This window comes from Manis pentadactyla, chromosome 8, assembly GCF_030020395.1.
Source record: "Manis pentadactyla isolate mManPen7 chromosome 8, mManPen7.hap1, whole genome shotgun sequence".
NCBI lineage: Eukaryota > Metazoa > Chordata > Mammalia > Pholidota > Manidae > Manis > Manis pentadactyla.
The window spans coordinates 130,434,890-130,455,640 of record NC_080026.1 but is presented as its reverse complement, the minus strand read 5'-3'; the positions used below and the strand labels follow the sequence as shown (position 1 = coordinate 130,455,640).

Below are 20,751 nucleotides of genomic sequence, written 5' to 3'. Positions count from 1 at the left end.
GGACCGGAGCCCCCTAAGAGGATAAACTGTACTGCAGCAATTAGTGGACAGATCATAATCCAGTTAGGGCTTCACTGCTTGATTGCCATCACAGCATTGCCAGTGAGGAAGAACTCTTCTTCCTTCCCCTAAAATGATCCTCCACTCTTCAGAGCGTTCTCTGCACCTGCCTCAGACGCCCCAGGATTTCTGAATAGCACAGCTGTCAGGGCCCGGCATCTGACCTACCTGACCCCTAAGGCATCTCTGAGATGGTGCTATTCCCATTTGCAGATGCAGACACTGAGGTTCATGGAGATGAAGCTATCTGAAGGGCTACCCCACCCCATTCTGCATGCTTCCCATTCTCCCTGCAGTGCCTAGGGCACAAGCATCTAGACAAAACTGAGTGTCCAGCACGACAGTGTGGGAAGTACCCAGGGGCACCCATGACCATGGTCTGTATCAGTCCAGGGAAATTTCCAGGGCAGATCAAGACGCAAGGCTGTATCAGAGCAGAAGGGCCATCACTGGGCCTCACTCACGCACCACGCAGCATTCCCTGTGTGAAGGTGGCACTCACACGGTCCTTCGAGCACTGTTATTCCTGATCATTTGTAAAAATCCACCAGCAGGCTGTCCTGGAAGCATTGCAGCAAGCCCTGGACTGAACGTCGTCATCCAGAATGAAAAGAGCGTGATTCAGGGTCAGTTCTTACGTGCAGGACATTTCAGTCTTTAATACGTTATTGTACATTTTGGAGCTCTAAAGGAGGAATTCAGACTATGTGAACCATACCTGTATTGTATTGTGTTCTATTGCACGTATTACATCATATCATACTATATATGCAGAGCCAGAACAGTTCTGTGAAACTCCCTTTGAGAAACACCAGTTTAAGGTCACCTCTTCTTTTCCCCTCTCCTCGCAAAAGAATTGCTTCTGGAATTTTAATTATAAATTTCCTCTATGTCCCCAGATGCCCACCCCCAAGAGAGCAGCAAAGGTGCAAAGCACACTGAATTCTTAATCTGAATTGAGACTGGGTTCTTTTACACTGGGAAGGCTATAGCCATGGGTAATCAACATCATTTTATAATATGTTAATAGTTGTGCTTCATGAGAGCAGGGTCCCCATGTCCCCAGGTATGAGCTGTGATGAGAGGAGCTGGCTCATGCCCATCAGAGTTCTAAAGGCATAAATGCCAACATACACTTGAGGGAAAAATACTCCCCAGGGAAGTCCCAACATCAGGGTAAGTTTTCCACTGAAATTGGTGTTTCACTTTCTAAAACTTAAAAAGATTTTTTGTTTTGTTTTGTCTTGTTTTTTGAACTGGGGACCAAGGGTAGGATCAAAGCACCGTGCCAGGCCTTCCTCACCTTAACTGTCATGCTGGGTGTTCTGTTTGGGGTGTGTGCCAGGGTTCGGAACCACTGGCCACTAGACTTGGAGAACCCTCCAGTTTAGATTACTGCCTGCAGGAGTTCTCTGGAATTTCCAGCTGGGGTTTGCATGATGGACAGGCTCACCTTGGAGGGCTCAGTTTTGAGTTGGGAGTGGAATTTGAAGGCTGGTATCCTCAATGCAATGTCTGTAAACTTAGAAATAATCCCTCCTCACCTGGGAAGCTGTGACTGATGAAATTAGAGGGTTTTTTAAAAAGTAGTTTGATTGTAAGGAACAGAAAGCAACTCCAGTGGGGAGAAAAAGTGCATATCGGCAGGCTCCAGGTAACTCATAGGACTGAGGAGGGCAGGCAAGACAGGGCGCTGGATCTCTGGAAGTGCGGGCTTATGTCCATCTTCTCTAAGAGGCACCAGTAAGGCAGCTTAGCTCTGTCCAGCTTTCAGGAGCGAGACTGAAATTGGCTCACACGGGTCAGGTGTCTCCTTCTTGACCAGTCACCTTGGGTGGGGAGGGGGCACGGCAGGTTGCCAGACATGGCCCTGGCTCCCACCCCTTTGGGTGGGGAGAGATTTTTCCCAGTACAGTGAGGGCTTTCCCAAGTGGGGTCAACTCCAGATGTAATCAGGAAGCAAAGAGCCACAGATGTGACCCAGTGACCCTGAGCTGGAAAGAATGGGCATGTCACTAGCACTGAAGTGGAGGGAGGTGTGGAAATGATGAGTTTAAAGAAAATCACAGTGATTCCAAAGAGGTAGAGTTGGGGAACAGATTGTGCCAGAATGCTCCAGGAGATGGAGGATGCCTACACAAGTTCCATGGCTTTAGTTAGACAAGCTTTTTAGAAGGGAAATTCAATAGGGCTACCGCCTGACAGAAGAGCTGGCTCTTTTGCTCAGATTCTTACCCACCAAGAAGTCATGTGATCTGCAAGGGAGATTGCAAACAGCCTGCCATACACTTTATTTGATCTACATTTTTGTTTGCATTGTAATTAAGTTACGTGCTATCTTAGATACTGTTGGTTGTCAACTTAACAGCCATCCTTCTCAACCTCTTCCCAAGCAGGTAGAATCCACCTCCTACCAAAAGGCTGAAAATACTGGATATTTCTGTGATATAGTTCTAGCCAATGTAGATAAAGGGAATTTTTCTTAGGGGTGCTGGGAAACATTTTGCCCCTCCATAAAGAAAGACTCAAAAGTAATTATCTTGTCTAATGATCGGAGTCCTTTCTTCCTGCATTTGAGCATGATTGGATGAAGATATGATTTCTGGGGGTACTGCAGCCACCTTGTGACCATGAGGGAAGTACCACTGCTATATTGAAGATGGTGGAACAAGAAGATAGCAAGGGCTGGGGGTCCTTAGGACCACCTACCTCTCAGTTCGTTGTTATTTAAAATACTCATAAACCCCTATTGATCAGGCTGATTTCGATTGAGTGTTTTGTTACTTACATCCCAAAGCCTCTCAGTGGAAATAGTTGCCCGATATTAAATCAAACAATTTTACATTAAAATGCAGATTCTTGACTTTTCTTGACTGGCAACACTGGGCTTACCTTCCTACCTGGCAATAACAGCCTAGGACTTACAGAGGATCAGCACCTTTTGCCTGCGGTGTGCCCCTTAGTTCTCCAGTCAGTCTCCACCACTCCCTAACGTTCTGACTTACTCATTCACTGCATTCCTTTCCTAGTCCTTCCACGTATTTGGCCTTGTGCCCAGTGATCTCTAATTCAATTCTGAGCAGGTCCACTTGGAAGGAGAAAAAGTCTTCTGGACCGCAGGTTCCAGGATTGGCTCTGACACCCTGTATCATGTGCAACCTCCTTTGCCAAAGAGACTGAATTAGTAAACCCTCACATTCAAAAAAAATCAGGGACTGAGCAGCAATGCCTTCATTCATGGCCATTTTATTAGTGCATTACGGTGTTATGTTTCCTTTATATTAATGGAACACGAAGTAAAATATATGGATCTACAAAACCACCTGTCTTTTGTGAACAGCCTTACACATTTACGACTCCCAAGATTCTGGCTATAGCTTCATATTATTATGTCCTTTGTAATTTTAATTACAATTTAATGAAAGCTTTTACATAGCCTGTCTTCGGATTTTCAGTTTAATTCTCGGCATTAACAATGCTCGGTTCTTTGTTTCTTTTCAGAGTCCTTCCATTTATCTTTAAATGCAAGTGTTTATGTTAAATTTACATTTCATGGTCCAGAATTTTAAGTCATCATTAACCAAAGTGTTATTTCTTCCACTTTCCTCCTGCTTGCCATGTAGAACGTGGATAAAACTAGAATCAAAGAAGTATACAGACTGCATCTGGTTTGGAGATTTTTTTTTTAACAGCAGCAAAGGATCCTTTTCCTACATTTCTTTTCATTTTTGAAAATTATAAACTTTTAGTTAAATCAAAATATTTAATTTTCTAATTTAAATGAATTGTAACTCTGGATTTTACATTTTAAAACTTAAAACTTAAATTATGTCTTAAGAATTGCTATGATTTAGCTTTTCAAATATCTCACATTCATTCTCAGAGTTGCCTGTGAGTGTCAATGCTGTGATTTAAAAAATCAATACTCTGATTTTGGATCTGTTAATTTGGGAGTAAATTCAAGCCATCCTAAAACAGAATGGCCGCCGCATGGCTCTGGGCTGACACTGGTTTGGAGGGATCATAACAGGAGAGGATCACACCAGGTTCCTTTGATGAGGCCTTCACAGGGTGGTATGCATGCTCAAGGGTGGAACCCACAGGCCAGATGGCTGATCACGGACATCTTGATGGTTCTAACTGACTTGTCCAGCCCAGAACCACTCAGGTAACAATTTATACAGCCACTTGAGTCCTTCTAATTGAGTCTAGTCTGTTACACTAACTGCTGGAAAGTGACAGTCTTTAGACATCAAAAATGCATCCCTTCACAGCAGACCAGGAACCTGGAGAACCACATGGTGCCTCTGGGCCGAAATGAATGGAGGGAAAGGATGCCGCTGTGGAAAGAACACGCTGGCCCAGGAGCAGTGTGCTCTATACTCAGACTAAAGAAGGTTTCTCGACTTGCTGCATTTAAACAACACGAGGAGCTAAGCCAGAGAGACGCAGGGCATCTGGAATTCTGTTCTTGCACCTTCTACACGAGCCTGATCATGCTGAAACACTCTCCACCAGACAGGACTGGGAACACACTGCCACTTGAACTCTTCCAGAAGAGTCCCGCAAAGCTCAGACCCTAACGAGGAAAACCCCCCACGCCGCTCACCTAGCTAGCGCCTAGCAAGGATGTGGTACCACCAGCCCTGACAAATGCAGTGACCTCTGCCCCATCCTTGCACTCAGGAGTCTTTATCTTCACTGTATTTGACGGAAGCCTATGTATGAAGTTACTCCTCTCGTTTTCCTTCCAAATTCAATGATTCAAAAGCCCTGGAAACGCTAAGGCTACAGCTCCAAGCTGCAGCTGCATTTCAGAGACATGCGCTCTGAGAAGCTGACCATTCAGAAAGCTTCCGAGCCTTTGCTTCCTGGCTCAGCAGCTGGAATGATCTACAGCTGGAGCTAAGCTGAACGGGCTCCCCACCCTGGCCTCGGCTGGGGAACACACTGCATCTCCAAATGACTCCTGTTGCCCTGGACATCCAACACCATGTCTTCTTCCAAGTGGGGGGTTTTATTATGGTTTACGACCATGAAAACATAGGATGGTAGCTGTTACGTCAAACATTTCAGGTAAAGGGAGTGACCACGCTGCACCCACACCACCCTGCAGCCTCTTTCCACACGTCTCTCAGAAGCTGTTCCTGGGTCCTTCCTTTGCAAATTCAAGAAGGTTGAAAGGAGATATTGAAAGTAGCAGGAACACCATCAACAGAATGGAAGCAGAAGGGTAACTTGAGAAACAACTGAGGAGAAACACGCTACAGAAAACCTCTATGGTGTTATGGTGTTGGGGTGAAGAGTGCGCCCCAGCTCATCGTCCCTTGCCCTGAGTCACTAGTCATACGGGGCCTTCGGTGATCCCCTCCAGAGGCATACTGGGCACGCTGTCGGCTGTGGGTCCCTCATCTTTCTTCAGCGAGGTTGGAACTCGGAGACTGACGTACGGTTTGTGACAGGCCGTGTTGGCCAGAGGAGGGTAGTGCTGTCTGTAGCAAATGTATGCAAAAATGAGGCCGATGACTCCACCGACGAAAGAATCTAGGCAGGAAAGAGAGAAATGGGAGGAATGTGTTATGATTCAGTCAAACATGGCCAGTTATGTTTAGGAAAGCACTTCTCCACCTGCCCCGGAAGCTGGTTGGCTTACTAGACCCCCTAAAAAACTAAAGGGAAGAGAAACCATGCCAGAGGCATCAGTCTGGGTGGCCTCTGCAGGCTCTTAGCGTTGCCAGAACTTAAAGGTTCCCCGTACATGTGTGTTTGATTCTCTTTAATTCTTTAATGTGCACCTGAGCATTGCACAAACTCATATTTGCATTCCTGACTCCTAAAATCAATTCCAGATTACAGAAGAAGAATTCCAGCCATCTCTATAGGATCAAAATGCAAGCAGGGGCTGTCATTTCTTTTTCTTTAGCAAGCTCCTGCTGCAGTCCTATAGTAATGCTGGAGTGCCACAGGACCCCAGCTAGTGTTCTGGTCTTGGCTGTGTGGAAAGTGACTGCCCAGGGAAGAAATGAGCCTCCTGAGTGACAGGCAAGTGAATAAAAGAACTCATGACACACCAGGCTTGGCAAACTCAATGGACCTCTGTGGAGAGGCCCAGTGCCTCCAACAAGCTGCAGAGCTTGAGCAGGATGGCGAGCGGGGAGGCAGACAAGGCAGGCGGGTCACCTGCAGGCAGTGCAGGCCCCTCTACTATGGGCGGCCCCTTGCGAATTAGGGCAGTCAGCTGGTGCCCAATAGTGACCCCATGAAAGCAGCCTACCTAATAATCATCATTTTGTGTGTATGTGTGCAAGTGTGTAAGCACACAAGTGCACTTTAACTGTGTCTATGGATTATTCTTGCCAAAAAGATCCTAACACAATAGAAAACCTCTCCTGACAAAAGAAACTTTGAATTCTCATGAAGCTTGCTGCCACGAGGCACTGGCATTCTGTATTTCTCCATTTGGGGCTTTGCCCTTCCACACTTATCATCTTGTTGGATCGCACGTACCTCCTCTATGCGGGTACATCAAACCCATTTTACATTTATGGTTCAGAGAGGCCAGTGGAACTCTCCACAGCTGCACCTCGTTAAGAATACAAGTGCACTTGAACTCAGGTGTCCTGCTTCTGTGCCCCACTGTTCCACAGGGCTGTGCTTGGCCCCTCGCAGGTTTGCTCCAGGCTTTCTGACATCCCAGCTTGCCAAATGCAGCAGGCTATGCCCGAGGGCAGTCCACTGGGATTCAGTGAGGGACTGTGGCTTCCTTAACTGATCACGGTGGTGAGTTTCCAAACACTTCCCACTAAGCAACACACTGTATACTGGGCTCATTGTAAGTCACAAGCTGATTCTCCTGTGTCTCCTGCAGGGTCTTCTGGGCTGGCTGTCAAGGAAATGTATCTTCTGAGAAAACAGTTTAATGCTTAGGTATCTGCACGATATTGATCAGTCCTATGATCCCATTGTAGGTATCCTGGCTCCAACTAGACAGATAACAATAATTTTTGAGGATAGAGACAATATTTTGGTATTTTATTATCTTTTGAAGAATTGCTTTTCTCTTCAGCATTTTTGTTAGACTAATAGTAAAAAAAAATATTAAAAAGTTCCATAATAGCTTTAAGCTCTTTTAAATACATTCAGTAATTTTGCACACGTCACATTGTTTGTATGCAACAGCAAAACAGCTAAAGAACACAGGCTTTTCTGGGGTGGCAGCATGTTCAGCGGCACCGTGTGCAGAACGAGGGCCCGGTTGCTACTCTGGCAACAGGAATGTGGGCACAGCAGCTCAGGACGTTTTCTAAGTGCAAACAGAGAAGGTTATTCTCCCGACTAAAAGCCATCCCACTGCTCGCAGGGAACTGACCCAGTCCCCTCGGCTGTCAGGGCTGCACACTGCGTCCTGCCAACCCCCAGCCATCCCTCCACTCTCCAGGGCAGCTGCTGTCTTCCCTTCCTTTCCTCATCATACTTGCTTCTACTCTCTTCCCCTCCTCTCTGCAGAAGCTGCTGCAATCCTGGGAATCCCTTCCCTTCACCCCCTCACCTATTCACCTTCTACTCCCCCTCCACAGCTCAACTCAACATCGCTGTGTGACAAGGCCCTCACCTGACCCCAGACTAGACCAAGTTTCCCAGATACATCTTTTTTTTGCATGTATCTTCTTTTTTAAAATTGTATTATTATTATTATTTTTTGGTATCATTAATCTGCAACTATATGAAGAACATTATGTTTACTAGACTCCCCCCATCACCAAGTCCCCCTCACACACGCCATTACAGTCACTGTCCATCAGCGTAGTAGATGCTGTAAAATCACTACTTGTCTTCTCTGCGGCACAGCCCTCCCCATGCCCCCCACCCCCACATTATACATGGTAATCGTAATGCCCCCTTTCTTTTTCACCACCCTTATCCCTCCCTTCCCACCCATCCTCCCTAGTCCCTTTCCCTTTGGTAACTGTTAGTTCATTCTTGGGTTCTGTGATTCTGCTGCTGTTTTGTTCCTTCAGTTTTTCTTTGTTCTTATACTCCACATATGAGTGAAATCATTTGGTATTTGTCTTTCTCCACCTGGCTTATTTCACTGAGCATAATACCCTCTAGCTCCATCCATGTTGTTGCAAATTGTAGGATTTGTTTTCTTCTTATGGCTGAATAATATTCCATTGTGTATTTGTACCACATCTTCCTTATCCATTCATCTACTGATGGACACTTAGGGTGTTTCCATTTCTTGGCTATTGTAAATAGTGCTGCGATAAACATAGGGGTGCATCTGTCTTTTTCAAACTGGGCTGCTGCATTCTTAGGGCAAATTCCTAGAAGTGGAATTCCTGGGTCAAATGGTATTTCTATTTTGATCTCTTTGAGGAACCTCCATATTGCTTTCCACAATCGTTGAACTAATTTACATTCCCACCAGCAGTGTAGGAGGGTTCCCCTTTTTGCACAACCTCGCCAACATTTGTTGTTGTTTGTCTTTTGGATGGTGGCGATCCTTACTGGTGTGAGGTGATATCTCATTGTGGTTTTAATTTTCATTTCTCTGATGATTAGCGATGTGGAGCATCTTTTCATGTACCTGTTGGCCATCTGAATTTCTTCTTTGGAGAACTGTCTGTTCAGCTCCTCTGCCCATTTTTTAATTGGATTATTTGCTTTTTGTTTGTTGAGGTGTGTGAGCTCTTTATATATTTTGGATGTTAATCCTTTATCGGATCTGTCATTTACGAATGTATTCTCCCATACTGTAGGATGCCTTTTTGTTCTATTGATGGTGTCCTTTGCTGTACAGAGAATTTTCAGCTTGATAGAGTCCCACTTGTTCATTTTTGCTTTTGTTTCCCTTGCCCGGGGAGATATGTTCATGAAAAAGTCACTCATGTTTATGTCCAAGAGATTTTTGCCTATGTTTTTTTCTAACAGTTTTATGGTTTCATGACTTACATTCAGGTCTTTGATCCATTTCTAATTTACTTTTGTGTATGGGGTTAGACAGTGATCCAGTTTCATTCTCTTACATGTAGCTGTCCAGTTTTGCCAACACCAACTGTTGAAGAGACTGTCATTTCCCCATTGTATGTCCATGGCTCCTTTATCATATATTAATTGACCATATATGTTTGGGTTAATGTCTGGACTCTCTATTCTGTTCCATTGGTCTGTGGCTCTGTTCTTGTGCCAGTACCAAATTGTCTTGATTACTGTGGCTTTGTAGTAGAGCTTGAAGTTGGGGAGTGAGATCCCCGCCACTTTATTCTTCCTTCTCAGGGTTTCTTTGACTACTGGGGGTCTTTGGTGTTTCCATATGAATTTTTGAACTATTTGTTCCAGTTCATTGGCTGTTGGTAATTTGATAGGGATTGCATTAAATCTGTATATTGTTTTGGGCAGGATGGCCATTTTGATGATATTAATTCTTCCTAGCCAAGAGCATGGGATGAGTTCCATTTGTTAGTGTCCCCTTTAATTTCTCTTAAGAGTGACTTGTAGTTTTCAGGGTATAGGTCTTTCACTTCTTTGGTTAGGTTTATTGCTAGGTATTTTATTCTTTTTGATGCAATTGTGAATGGAATTTTTTCCTGATTTCTCTATTAGTTCATTGTTAGTGTATAGGAAAGCCACAGATTTCTGTGTATTAATTTTGTATCCTGCAACTTTGCTGAATTCCGATATTAGTTCTAGTAGTTTTGCAATGGAGTCTTTAGGGTTTTTTATGTACAATATCATGTCATTTGCAAACAGTGACAGTTTGACTTCTTCTTTACCAATCTGGATTCCTTGTATTTCTTTGTTCCAGGTACATTTTGATTGCCCCCACCCCACATGCAAGGACAATGGTAAATAAGGCCAGACTGTGCCACTGTTTAACCTTTAACCTTGGACTCTAAACTCCATGAGGGCTGTGTTCATCTTGATGACTGTTGATTCCTCAATACCCAGAACAATGCTTTGCTCACACAGAAGTTGGTTGAGGACATGGATGAGTGAGCGTGTACAGTAACCGAGGGGTTAGACTCTGGCTGCTGCCCTGTGTGTGCCCTTGTGTGGGTCCCTGTCCCCTCTCTGGGCCTGTTAGTTCATCAGTAACATAAGGGCACCGAACAAGCACATGGCAGCTGAGAGGCCTTCCCACACCAGTGTTCCAGCAATTTGGCCCCTAGGGTCAGCCTACTGAGACCAGGCATTCAGATTATTTGGAAACTCTGCCAAGGCATACTTAGAAAGTAGGTTATATCCTTGGTTGGCATTAAACCTCACTTAGAAGCAAAGATCATTCTAACTGGTCAATGGGAGAGGCCAGTAATTGTGGCTACTTCCTCTCCACAGCGGCTCAAATATAGTGAGACTGCATGGCACCATGTGGCAGCAGAAAGGCAATTAAAACATATTAGTGTCTGTCAGCTCTGGTGGGCAGCCACCAAGGTAGGACCATCTGGGACACAGGGGTGAAATCCAGGAGCCCATGCTAGCTCCAGGACAGGCACCTGTGGCCACGGTAAGGTACCCGGTGCCTACTCTCACCCCACACCCAAGAACCCTCCAGCTGCGGAATCCTCTAGGGGAGACACTGTAGCCCCCACCAGGGCAGGTAACTGCACCTCTGAGCCTCAGTTTCCCTCCCTGTCAGTACCCACATCATTGAGTTATGATGGTGATTTAATGAGACTGCTTCTAAAGATTATGCCAGATATGCCACCAAATGGGACCTTAAAATACAGTGTCTAAAAGACATAGTGTCCATCACTGTTGTTCTTACTCAGTCCCTCTTGGAACTACTGGGGGCTTCCTACCCCTCCCCTGCCCTTCTCACATAGCAGCTCAGCAGCCTAGGACTCCAATCACCTTCACCTAGCCAGGCTTGCGTAACATTTTAAACACACTTCTAGTGAACTTAAAAAACATTTGTTACCCAAGAAATTAGAAAGTAATATGTACCATGAGTTCCTGCGTGGGGTCACAAGGTGTAATTAATGGTACTAAATCACCCTCCTCAAAGGGAGAAGCTCTTCACATAGCCTGTGGCCAGCAGCCTATAAAAATGTGCCAGGGTTTTTCTAGTTCAAAGTCTTAGAGTTGCACCAATGTCCTGGTTTGCCTCCTACCCTAAGAAGCAGATCCGTGGGGTGTTATTTTTATTAGCATCGGAGATGATCCACAATGTCTGCACTTGAGCCACTGACTACTGAACAGCCCAAAGAGCAAAACCTACCAATGATGTCATTTGGTTTTCTATTTTCCATGACACGGCATTTCATTAGGGGCATCACTGACCTAAAGATAAATCACTCCAAGTATACACTCCTAGGCTTACTGATGTAGCAACATGTGTAAGAACGGTGATTCCTGCTGACGTGTTTCCCATTTAATGGAATGAGTGGAGAGTGGCATCGCAGGCCCACCAGAGTTATCCCCAGTAACAAGGCCAGTGACGGGTCTGGCCAAGCCGCCTACTCAGCAAAGTCACTCAGGGCTTGGTTTATGACGAAGGTGGCAAACAAGATCCAGAAAATGACTTACCGTATGAGGGGGCTGGTCATCAGGGGCCTCAAGCACGCTATTGTTATTCAGACAAAATCGCACTCACATCCTGAGGGATATGTGCTGACAGTAAAGCGGGGAGGGGACAAGCAGACCTTCACTAGGGACAAAACCACTTGGGAATGACTTTGCCCTGAGTATGACAGTATAGGCTTAGAGGGCTCCAAAGGGGAATAAACAGACGTCAGTGTCCCTGGAGCACAAGCGTCGCTATCTCCATACTGAGCATTGATGCCCTTCACCTGACACACGGTTATTGTTGGGGTATCATGTGTAATGCCCCATCCCAGGCCACGAGGCTGAGCAAGACAGACATGCTAAGGGCAAGATGACACTAAACAGTGCCAGCCTCATCAGTGGGCTGCAGCTCTGATATGCACTGTGGAGGGGAAGCATGGGTCGGTGACTGCCCATGGAGTGGCCTCTGGACCAGGGGCGTTTCACTGAGGACCTGACCACAGGCCAGCCCCGCAAGATGAGCAGGCATGGGCTGGGGGAAGTGGGACATGGAGGCAGGCACCTGCAGTCTTCCGGGTAGAGGAGGGAAGGGGCCTGGCATATTTGAGAAACTGAAGAAAGGCCCATCTTTTCCCAGAGGGGTGGTGTCTTTATAATGCTGCTGGACATAAGGTGACCAGGCTTCAGTGCAGGCCAGAAAAGCTCTTCCATGTACACACACGCTCTACTGAGCCCTCAGCATGGACCAGGTCCCCACTGACTCTCAGGACTAGTGTCTGAGCACCCCTTAGCCTGCACCTACCACTCAGCGATGACTCCCACCTAACTGCCCAGCTCATCTTCATTTCCCCAGAGCTCAGCAGTTGTTCAGTAAATGTTTGGGGAACTGAGATGCACTGAACAACATTTACAAAGTGTACCGAAAATAGACATCCCCAGCCACAAAAATCCACACATTGTGTGACCCAATGTATGTGCAATGCGCAGTCAGGGAAATCCCTAAAGCAAAGCAATAACTTAGTGGTAGCCCGGGATTTGGGGGAAGAAAGATGTGAGTTCCTTTTTGGAGTGACAAAAATTTTCTGGAATTAGATAGTGGTGATGGTTGCACAACTATGGATATACTAAAAACCACTGAAATGTACACTTTTAAAGAGATGAATTAAGAGTTATGAATTATACCTCAATATAGCTCTTTAAAAAGGTAAGAGAGAACCAATACCCGATGGGTTTCAACGGTAGTGGGAAGCAGGCTAGACTGAATCAGGCCACCTGGATTTGAATCCTTAATGTAAAATGGGCAGGACCCCACTCCCTTCTCATGAGGTCAAAGGACAGCAAAGGATCCCACGGGATCTGGTACACTAAGATGCTCACCTGTGCTGGGGCACAAACACGCAGAAAGGCTTGTCAGGTACCCAAGGAGGGAGGGGGCAGGAACACATCCCTCTCGGTCACCACAGCAACATCCAACGTCACTGAGCTGCCTTGACCCGGGACCTTGTATGCCTTGGGCTCTGTGACCCAAGATATTAGGGTAAAATCAGCTCTGGCAAACTCAAGAAACCCACGTGATTCTTGCTGTCCTTTTTATTCTTCTTTCAGTGAAGCTTCCTGTTGGGGCCTTTGAGTTTCTATAAAGACCTTACATAGCACAGAGGATGCGTGATCTCCCTGGGAAACTAAATTGGAAGGGCAGTGGTATGTCTGTCTTTCCCAAGTCCATGCCTCATCCAGAGAATATGCCTGACATCCAGGCACAGGAGACACAATGAATGAATGAATGAATGAATGTTTAAAGTCTAATTTTTGGGGGGGGTCATTTTTTAAAGGGAAATAACTTATAGAAAGTAAGGTTAATTTTAGTAAAACCAGTGAAAAGAAAAAGTGATACTATAAGAAAGGAATAAGATTTAGTCAAAATCATTCATTCATTCGTTCAACACATATTTATTGAGCATTATTATGAATTGAATTGTGTCCCCAAAAAAGATATGTTGAAATCCTAATCCCAGAACCTCAGAAAGTGATGTTATTTGGATATAGTCTGTACAGAGCTTATCAAGTTAAAAGGGAGATCATTAGGGTGGGCTCTAATCTGACCGTTGTCCTTATAAAAAAGGTACATTTGGACACAAAGAGAGACACACAGAAGAAGACAATGTGAAGAAACAGAACAAAAACACCATGCGAAGGAGGCGGCGATTGGAATTATGCTGCCGTAAAACAAGGGACATCTGGGGTGACTGGGAGCTGGAAGAGGCAAGGGAGGATCTTCCCCCTACCTGTGTCAGAAGGGGTGTGGCCCTGCCACCCCTCGATCTCCGGACTTCTGGCCTCCAGAACCATGAGACAGTTTCTGTTATTCTAAGCCACTCAGTTTGTGGAACTTGGTGACAGCAGCCTCAGGAAACTAACACAAGACCTACTACGTGCCACACCAACAAGACACAAAATCCCTGCCCGCATGGAGACTATATTCCAGTGCAGAGGTCAGCAAACTGTGACCATGCATTTGAATATGGCCTGGCAGCTTTCACACTGCCGCAGCTGAGTCAAGTACTTCCTGCAGAGACTGTACGGCCCACATACAGTCTAAGATATTTACTATCTGACCCTTTACAGAAAAAGTTTGCAGACTCCTGCTCTGGAGGATAAGGACAGACAATAGTGGGTAATAAATGACTTAAATTGTAAGATGGTGGTAACTGAGCCAGGTGAGAGCAGTAGGGAGCATGGGGGAGGGGAAGCACTTTCAACACAGAGGTCACCGCAAGGCATCCTCACCTGGTAAGTGACAACCTGCAGGGTGAGAACAAAGGCAGGAGAGGGAGACTGGCTGGGAGATTTTGAGAATCCTGTGGTTTGGGCTACAGGAGGAAGAAGAAACTGGATTCTGGAAAAGTTTTGAACATACAGCCAAGAGAAGAAACCCGAGAAAATCACAGAAAGCAGAGGGAGGAGCCCCTGCAGCAAAACCAAGCAAAACAAAGCTGTTGATGGGACGGGGTGGAGGGAAGGGCAGTCAATGTCCATCTTCGCTGGGAACCTTTCCCCCCATCTCCACAAGGGGAAAGGCCAGGGCCAACCCAGAGGCAGAGGGGGCAGAGGGGCAGAGGGCCGGGCTGAGAAAGCCTCCCTTGAGCCCAAAAGCACCCCATCCAGGGTGTCTGATCCCAGGGAGGGTGACCTGGGGCTGCTCGAGCTTCCCTGTAGGGATGCCCTGGTAGGAAGGCAGAGATGGGCGACTCACGCGGCAGTCAAGGCTCAGACCCCGGGTGGCATCTGGCAGCTGATAATAAATGTGAATGCAGCCCCCACCGCACAGGGCAGTCGACTGTGGAGGCAAAATAAGGTGAGATCAGTCCACCCAGGACTGAGGGCATCAGAGGGAGATTCCGTTTATGGTCTGTGCCAGGTGGGTGTGTCTTTGGTAGTTGAAGGGCTCCTTCTCAAGTCACTTCATTTAGAAAATCCAGAGATTGATTCTGATGGCCAAAGAGAGGCCTGGTCAACAGTGCGTGTCCCTCGCTGGTGTCTGGGGTTGGGGGGGGCTGCAGGGTTGAGGAAGGGGGGCAGGGAGGGAGAGGAAGGAGCAGCTTCTGCCTGGCTTTTCAGTGTGACACATGTACAGTTGTTCAGAGCACCCCTGGCCCCCCAACACCACATCTGCAGGGTTGGCAACCTTCTGAAATCTGGTAACAACACATAACTTCATTTCAAATCACAGCCCTTCACAGCCCAGTCAGGGAGATGTGGTGAAGGTTCTTGAACACTTCAGCCCTGTCTACTATGGTGACATGGATGTCCTCGGACCTCGGGCTGGGTGGGAACAGGTGGCTGTGTCCTCCCTTGAGACCCTTTGTTCGGGATGACACTTGGAAGAAGATGCTCCTTCTTATAATGCAACATCACACAAGGCACCCAGGGCTGCTTAGAAGGACCTGTGGTGAGAGGGAACCAGTGCTGGCCAGAAGGTCACCACCAAAGCTGGGGTTACAGGAGGAAAGCCTGGGTCCAGACCCAGGGATGGGAAGGGCAGAAGGAGCTTGTGATCTGCCCACGAGTGGAGTAAACAACCCACTCCAGCCACTCCACCATGACCTTCCGCAGGCTGGAAACCACAAACACACACAACGGAGTCGAAGCAGAAGAGGGCTCAGCGATTTGCTCTGCTCTTTCTCTGCATTTTTCTCCATCTATGATTCCCCTAACATGGGAATTCCACAAGTCTTAACACTTGAAGACACACAGTTAATCACAAAAGTAAGCCTCTTTGTAAGGCCCCTGGCTTTGTAATTAGTATCACCCATGAAACTCTACGGCTTCCAGGTGACCTGCAAGCCAGCATGTCACAAAGACGTGGAGAACCTCAGCCACACACAGATTTAGCATCCATCCAGCTGGTTTTATTTCTGAAAGAGTCCTGTTAGCTAAATGGTTCATGTGCCCCTGCACACCAAAGCCTGTGCCCTCCATTTTCCCTTAATAAAGCAACATACATGTATTTGGAGTGGAGCTGGGAAGGCAGAAAAGACTGTAAGGATACAACTACGATAATAGGCAGAGCAAAGCATTTGAGATTATGGGCTATTTATTGGATATGAATATATAATCAAGTAATGGGATGTACTTCCCCATTAGGCACAGTTGCTTAAATCAAAATTGAAATGGAGTCATAAAATCCTCATAATATTAATGCTGTTAACCAAAGTCTATAATGAGAGAGACTCGGGTTCAGCTGACGCCTATGGGGCTCCGCATGAATTCTTATCCTGATGGATGGCATCTGCCCATGGGCACCGGGCAGCTCAGCCCACCCGAGAAAAGCAACAACTTGTTTATCTCAATCAGGCATCCTGCCTCAAACACCCGCCTACACGGCAGTCGAAGGCCTCGCCATCCATCCCTTCTCCAAGCTGGGAACCTCGGAGGCCTCCCTGATTACTCCCTTAACAAGTGAGGGCTGAATGAATACAATTTGCTGCTCGTGGTACACTCAGCTTCTCACCGCGTAACAAGCGAAGGACAGACCGACCGGTGCGGATCAGGGTTTTCCAACGTCAGCAGCAGACATTCAGGACTACTGGCCTGGGCAGTGACAGATGGTCTCACAAAGGGGAATCAGGTAAAATGGGCCTCACTCAGCCCATTAGAAGATCCAAGGAAAGGCACACACTTTTCCTGGCTGATTCCAGGGGCACATACTGAAGAGCTAAACTAGTACTTGGGCCACATCAATGACCCTTACCAACTACTGCACACTCAGCTTCGGCTGCACCCGTCCACCATGACACAGCTATGGTTCACCCCCTAAGTATGGCCATAAACACCTCTGAATATCAGTCTCTTGCTTTGCTTTCCCATTTGCCCACAGAGCATTAATATTCTCTTTCTACTGCTCCAAGTTCCTTTCTGTGCCAGCTGGATGGGATGAATGCAAAGCCCCGCTGCCAGCAGGCCGTGGGTACACCAGCTGCATCATGAGCCCGCCGTTTCCCCAATGCCCAGCACTGCTGCTTCTCCCTTTCCTGACACGCCGGCTACAGCTGGGTAATGACCAACAGGACCGGTGAGTGCCGAGAAGGTGTCAGTGAGGCCAGCCTCATGTCTTAGGTTTTTAGGCCCAGATCCCTGCACAAAGTCCCTTGCTGCCTTCCAAGATGAAGCAAAAATCTATTCAATTCTGAAACCCTTAATCATTTCCCAAATCCAAAGTAACTGAATAAAAATGAAAACCAGGGATTAATAGCTTACAGGAAGATTGTGTTCCAAAGACACATCTGCCTTCAAATCAGTTGTTTGGGAAATAAAACACATCCCTCTTTAGAAACAATGCCCACAGCAACAGCAATACCAGTTCGTATCTCTGCAATATGCTTTCATTTATAAAGTACGTCCAAATTCATTATTTCATTCACTCCGTGAAAGATTTGGGGATTACTGGTCCCATGTTTGGAAGAAAAAAAACTATAGTTCACAAGGGATCAATGAGAAGCAGTCCCTAAAACACCATAATATTGTGGCGTGTATTTCCCACAGTATTCTTCAGCCCATAATATTCTTCATGGAGGAATGCCCCAATCAGATGGGTGACAATGATTCTGCTGGAAAATATTCCCAGTTCTCAGGGAAATGGGGCTGTACTTCTGCTATTGGCTCAGCAACTCTCTCCCGGCTTCCCTCTCATGATGGAGCTTCATACTATCCAGAACTTCAGCCAAGTCAGTGCTGAAAGCAGAGAAGAAGGGAGGGGGCAGGACGCAGCCTCATGCCCGGCACTGACCTCCCCGTCAGCACAGCCATAGGACCCTGAGCTGCACTGGACGCAGTCACATGTCCAGAGTAGGAATTACCTCTCTTTCCCCTGCACCCCGACCCTTCGGATTGAAGCTGTGCTAGAGGCTCACTGCACCCAGAGTGTGGGCTCCCCAGGGGACAAGGAGGAGGCAGAGGCCAGGGAGGAGCTAGAGAAGCTCAGGAGGTACTGGGAGGTGCAGAGACCCCCGGAGAAGATGGGGAGAAAGGGTCTCAGCTAGGAGTCCCCCTCACTTCTGGCCTCATCTGTGGCCTCACTGCCACTGGAACAAACACCTGGGAGAGGTGAGAAGCAGGCAGGACCACAGGCAGCTGGCTGCAGAGACAGAAATGAGGAAGGATGGGGACAGCGCCTGGTGGTAGCAGGACAGGAAAGGAAGAGAAGGGGCAGGCCCCAGACTGATCATGCCACTCAGCCAGGGAGGCTGGATTGAGGCCCATTTAATTCTGTTTGTTTGCATAAAGTTGACCCATTGGAGCCCTGCACCAGGGCTGCTCAGGCCCTGTCAGAAATAACAGACTCACTTGTGAATGCCAGCTCCCGGCCACGGAGCCAGACCTACCCCAGGAGTCTGATTCCTAGCTCAGGGTGGCCTGATCAAGGTGATCTGAGGATTGCCCTTTGGGAAACACGGCCCCTAATCCTGCCCCCCCAGAAGCCTGAGAACATCACCTATGTCTCTCCTTCCTGTTTGCTGGGACAGGTGCTGCCACGAGCTTTTCATCCAGTCAGGTCTAAAGCACAGTCGCAACTCAGTGAAATTTAAGGTGGCCCAGCAGTTCAGGCAGGCGTGAGCTGCAGCTTATCTGCAGAGGGACACAGCGTGGTTCAGTTTTATTGCAGGAACAAGCCCTGGTTTTGTGTTATTTTAACTTTTCCCAGATACCCGAGGACTTTATATATACAGGTAAGCCTCATCCCAGCCCTGTAGCGGCTGCTCGGAACACTGCATGTGACTGACTGATCCCTGGGCTGAACCCCGCCTTCGGAAGGGCATCTGCACTGCAAAATATGTCCTTGTGAGATGGATGTGAGAAATGAAAGGAGCCAAAACCACTTGGCACCAAGCCCGAGGACTGAGGCAAGCACTCCAGCAGGGAAGTCACAACTGGTTCCAAGGCCAAGGGCCTGCCCCCCTGGCAGGACTCAAGCAGTCGCCCTAAACATGAAGGCAGAAGAGAGCTACCCATCTGTCCCCAGCAAGGGCATAACGGAGGCCCGAACTCACTTAACAGTCATGTTTCCTTTAAAACTGTATCTGCTCTGCCATTTCCGACTCCTGACAGTGCGCGCTGAGTTCTCCCTGAAAAGGTGCATTTCAACCCATCCCTCCAGGAGAGTGTGAAGCTGCCCTGGGGACCGGGCAGGCCCAGGCAGGGACTCACCTTGCCAGTGATGCTTGTAGTCACACATGCGGGACAGGGCGATCATCATGGCACAGTACAGGGGCAGGATGGCAGCGCAGAGCCGCCAGCTCTTCCCCCGCCCGCTCTCGGTGAAGCAGTGCAGCTTGCCAGCCAAGTAGAACGTCGTGAAGCCAAGGCCCGAAAAGGCAACTGCCAAAGAGAAACAGCAGGTGTTACTCTAGCAGGTAATGAGTGGCAGGGACATAGGGCATCCTGGGCATCCTGTCTGCCATCTTGAACACCTCCAGGGCCAAGGCCATGTTGGCACCAGTCACCATCCAGGCAATCTGTGCTCTTGTTAGAACCACGCTGGTATGAGGCTTTCCACGGTGAGAATGACCTTCCAGCCTGCATGTGACCAAAGCCTGTTTCATTCATTCATTCAGCAGTGATTTGTGGGCTAGACCTGCCTGTTCTGGGTGGGGGGGATATAAAAAGATGCATCAGATGCCATCTCTGGTCTCAAGAAGCTCATGGTCTCATTGAAAGCCATGGCAATGCTAACAGATAATTTTAATATAATGTGTTGCATTCGATAAGGAAAAAGTGCATAACAGAACAAGAGATTGGGATGACTGCTTAGATTTGAAGGGTGAGGGAAAATAAGGGGTTTGGGACTAAGTGGCATTCAGTAGGATGGGACCAGCAAATGCTATGGAGAAGGAGGTTTGATGGAGAAGCCAACTCATGACAAATTCCTTGTTTCCTCTTAGAAATTAGGGCTGTTGGTTATTGATTTTTAGAATTGCAAAGATGACCCATGGCTACGCTAAATCCATCATCAAAAGTGTGGAGGTTGGATGTAGCACAGGTAATCCCCAAGCTTTTCATCCAGTCAGATCTAAAACACAGTTGCAACTCAGTGAAATTTAAGGTGGGGGTCTTTTGTGGGCTTAGAACCATGGTCCTCAATCCTGGTCACACATGTTCACCTTTAAAACCTCAGAGCTTTAAAAAATACTGGTAGCCAGGTCCTGCTGCCAGACATTCTGGTTGTAATGGTCTACTGGTCTGGAGTGTTATGTGCATGCATGTGCACATGCCCATGTGCATGTGTATTGTGTGTGTACTTCCCAGGTGATTCTCATGGCAGCCAGGACTGAGCTCAGGTGCTTTTGTTGAAGTCAGGTTCTACAGTATCTACCATCTCTGGACACCAGCCTAATCAAAACTTTCCCCTTGACTCAAACATACTCCTGACTGGCAGAGGTCTTAGGTAACCAGCCCACATAGCGACTTGGTAAAGAGGTGTTTATCAATACAGTAAGTGCCAAGACACCAAGGACCTTAGGTCTCACCTGAAGCTCGAGCAGCAATCTCAGTATCAGAAGTTGTTGCAAACACAGAATCCCAGGCCTGCTCCAGACCTACTAAGCAGCATTTGAATTTCACAAGATCCACAAGGGACCTCCTGCACCCTGAAATCTGAGAGGCCCTGGCCTAAAACATCCTCATCCT

The 20,751-nt window shown here is 47.3% G+C and overlaps 1 protein-coding gene across 2 annotated transcripts in view; it reads right to left on the bottom strand.

Annotated features, from left to right (window-relative positions):
- Positions 1 to 5,056: 5,056 nt before the first annotated feature.
- PLPP4 (phospholipid phosphatase 4) overlaps positions 5,057 to 20,751 on the bottom strand; it is a 124,425-nt gene continuing 108,730 nt past the window's right edge. The window contains exons 6-7 of one of the 2 annotated variants that reach the window (XM_036898974.2): positions 19,273 to 19,443; positions 5,057 to 5,604 (exon numbers count right to left, since the gene is read on the bottom strand). In XM_036898974.2, the coding sequence (XP_036754869.1) occupies positions 5,405 to 5,604; positions 19,273 to 19,443 (371 nt within the window). In that variant the 3' untranslated portion in view covers positions 5,057 to 5,404. The remainder of the gene's footprint in view (positions 5,605 to 19,272; positions 19,444 to 20,751) is intronic. The other variant, XM_036898976.2, reaches the window with a different exon arrangement.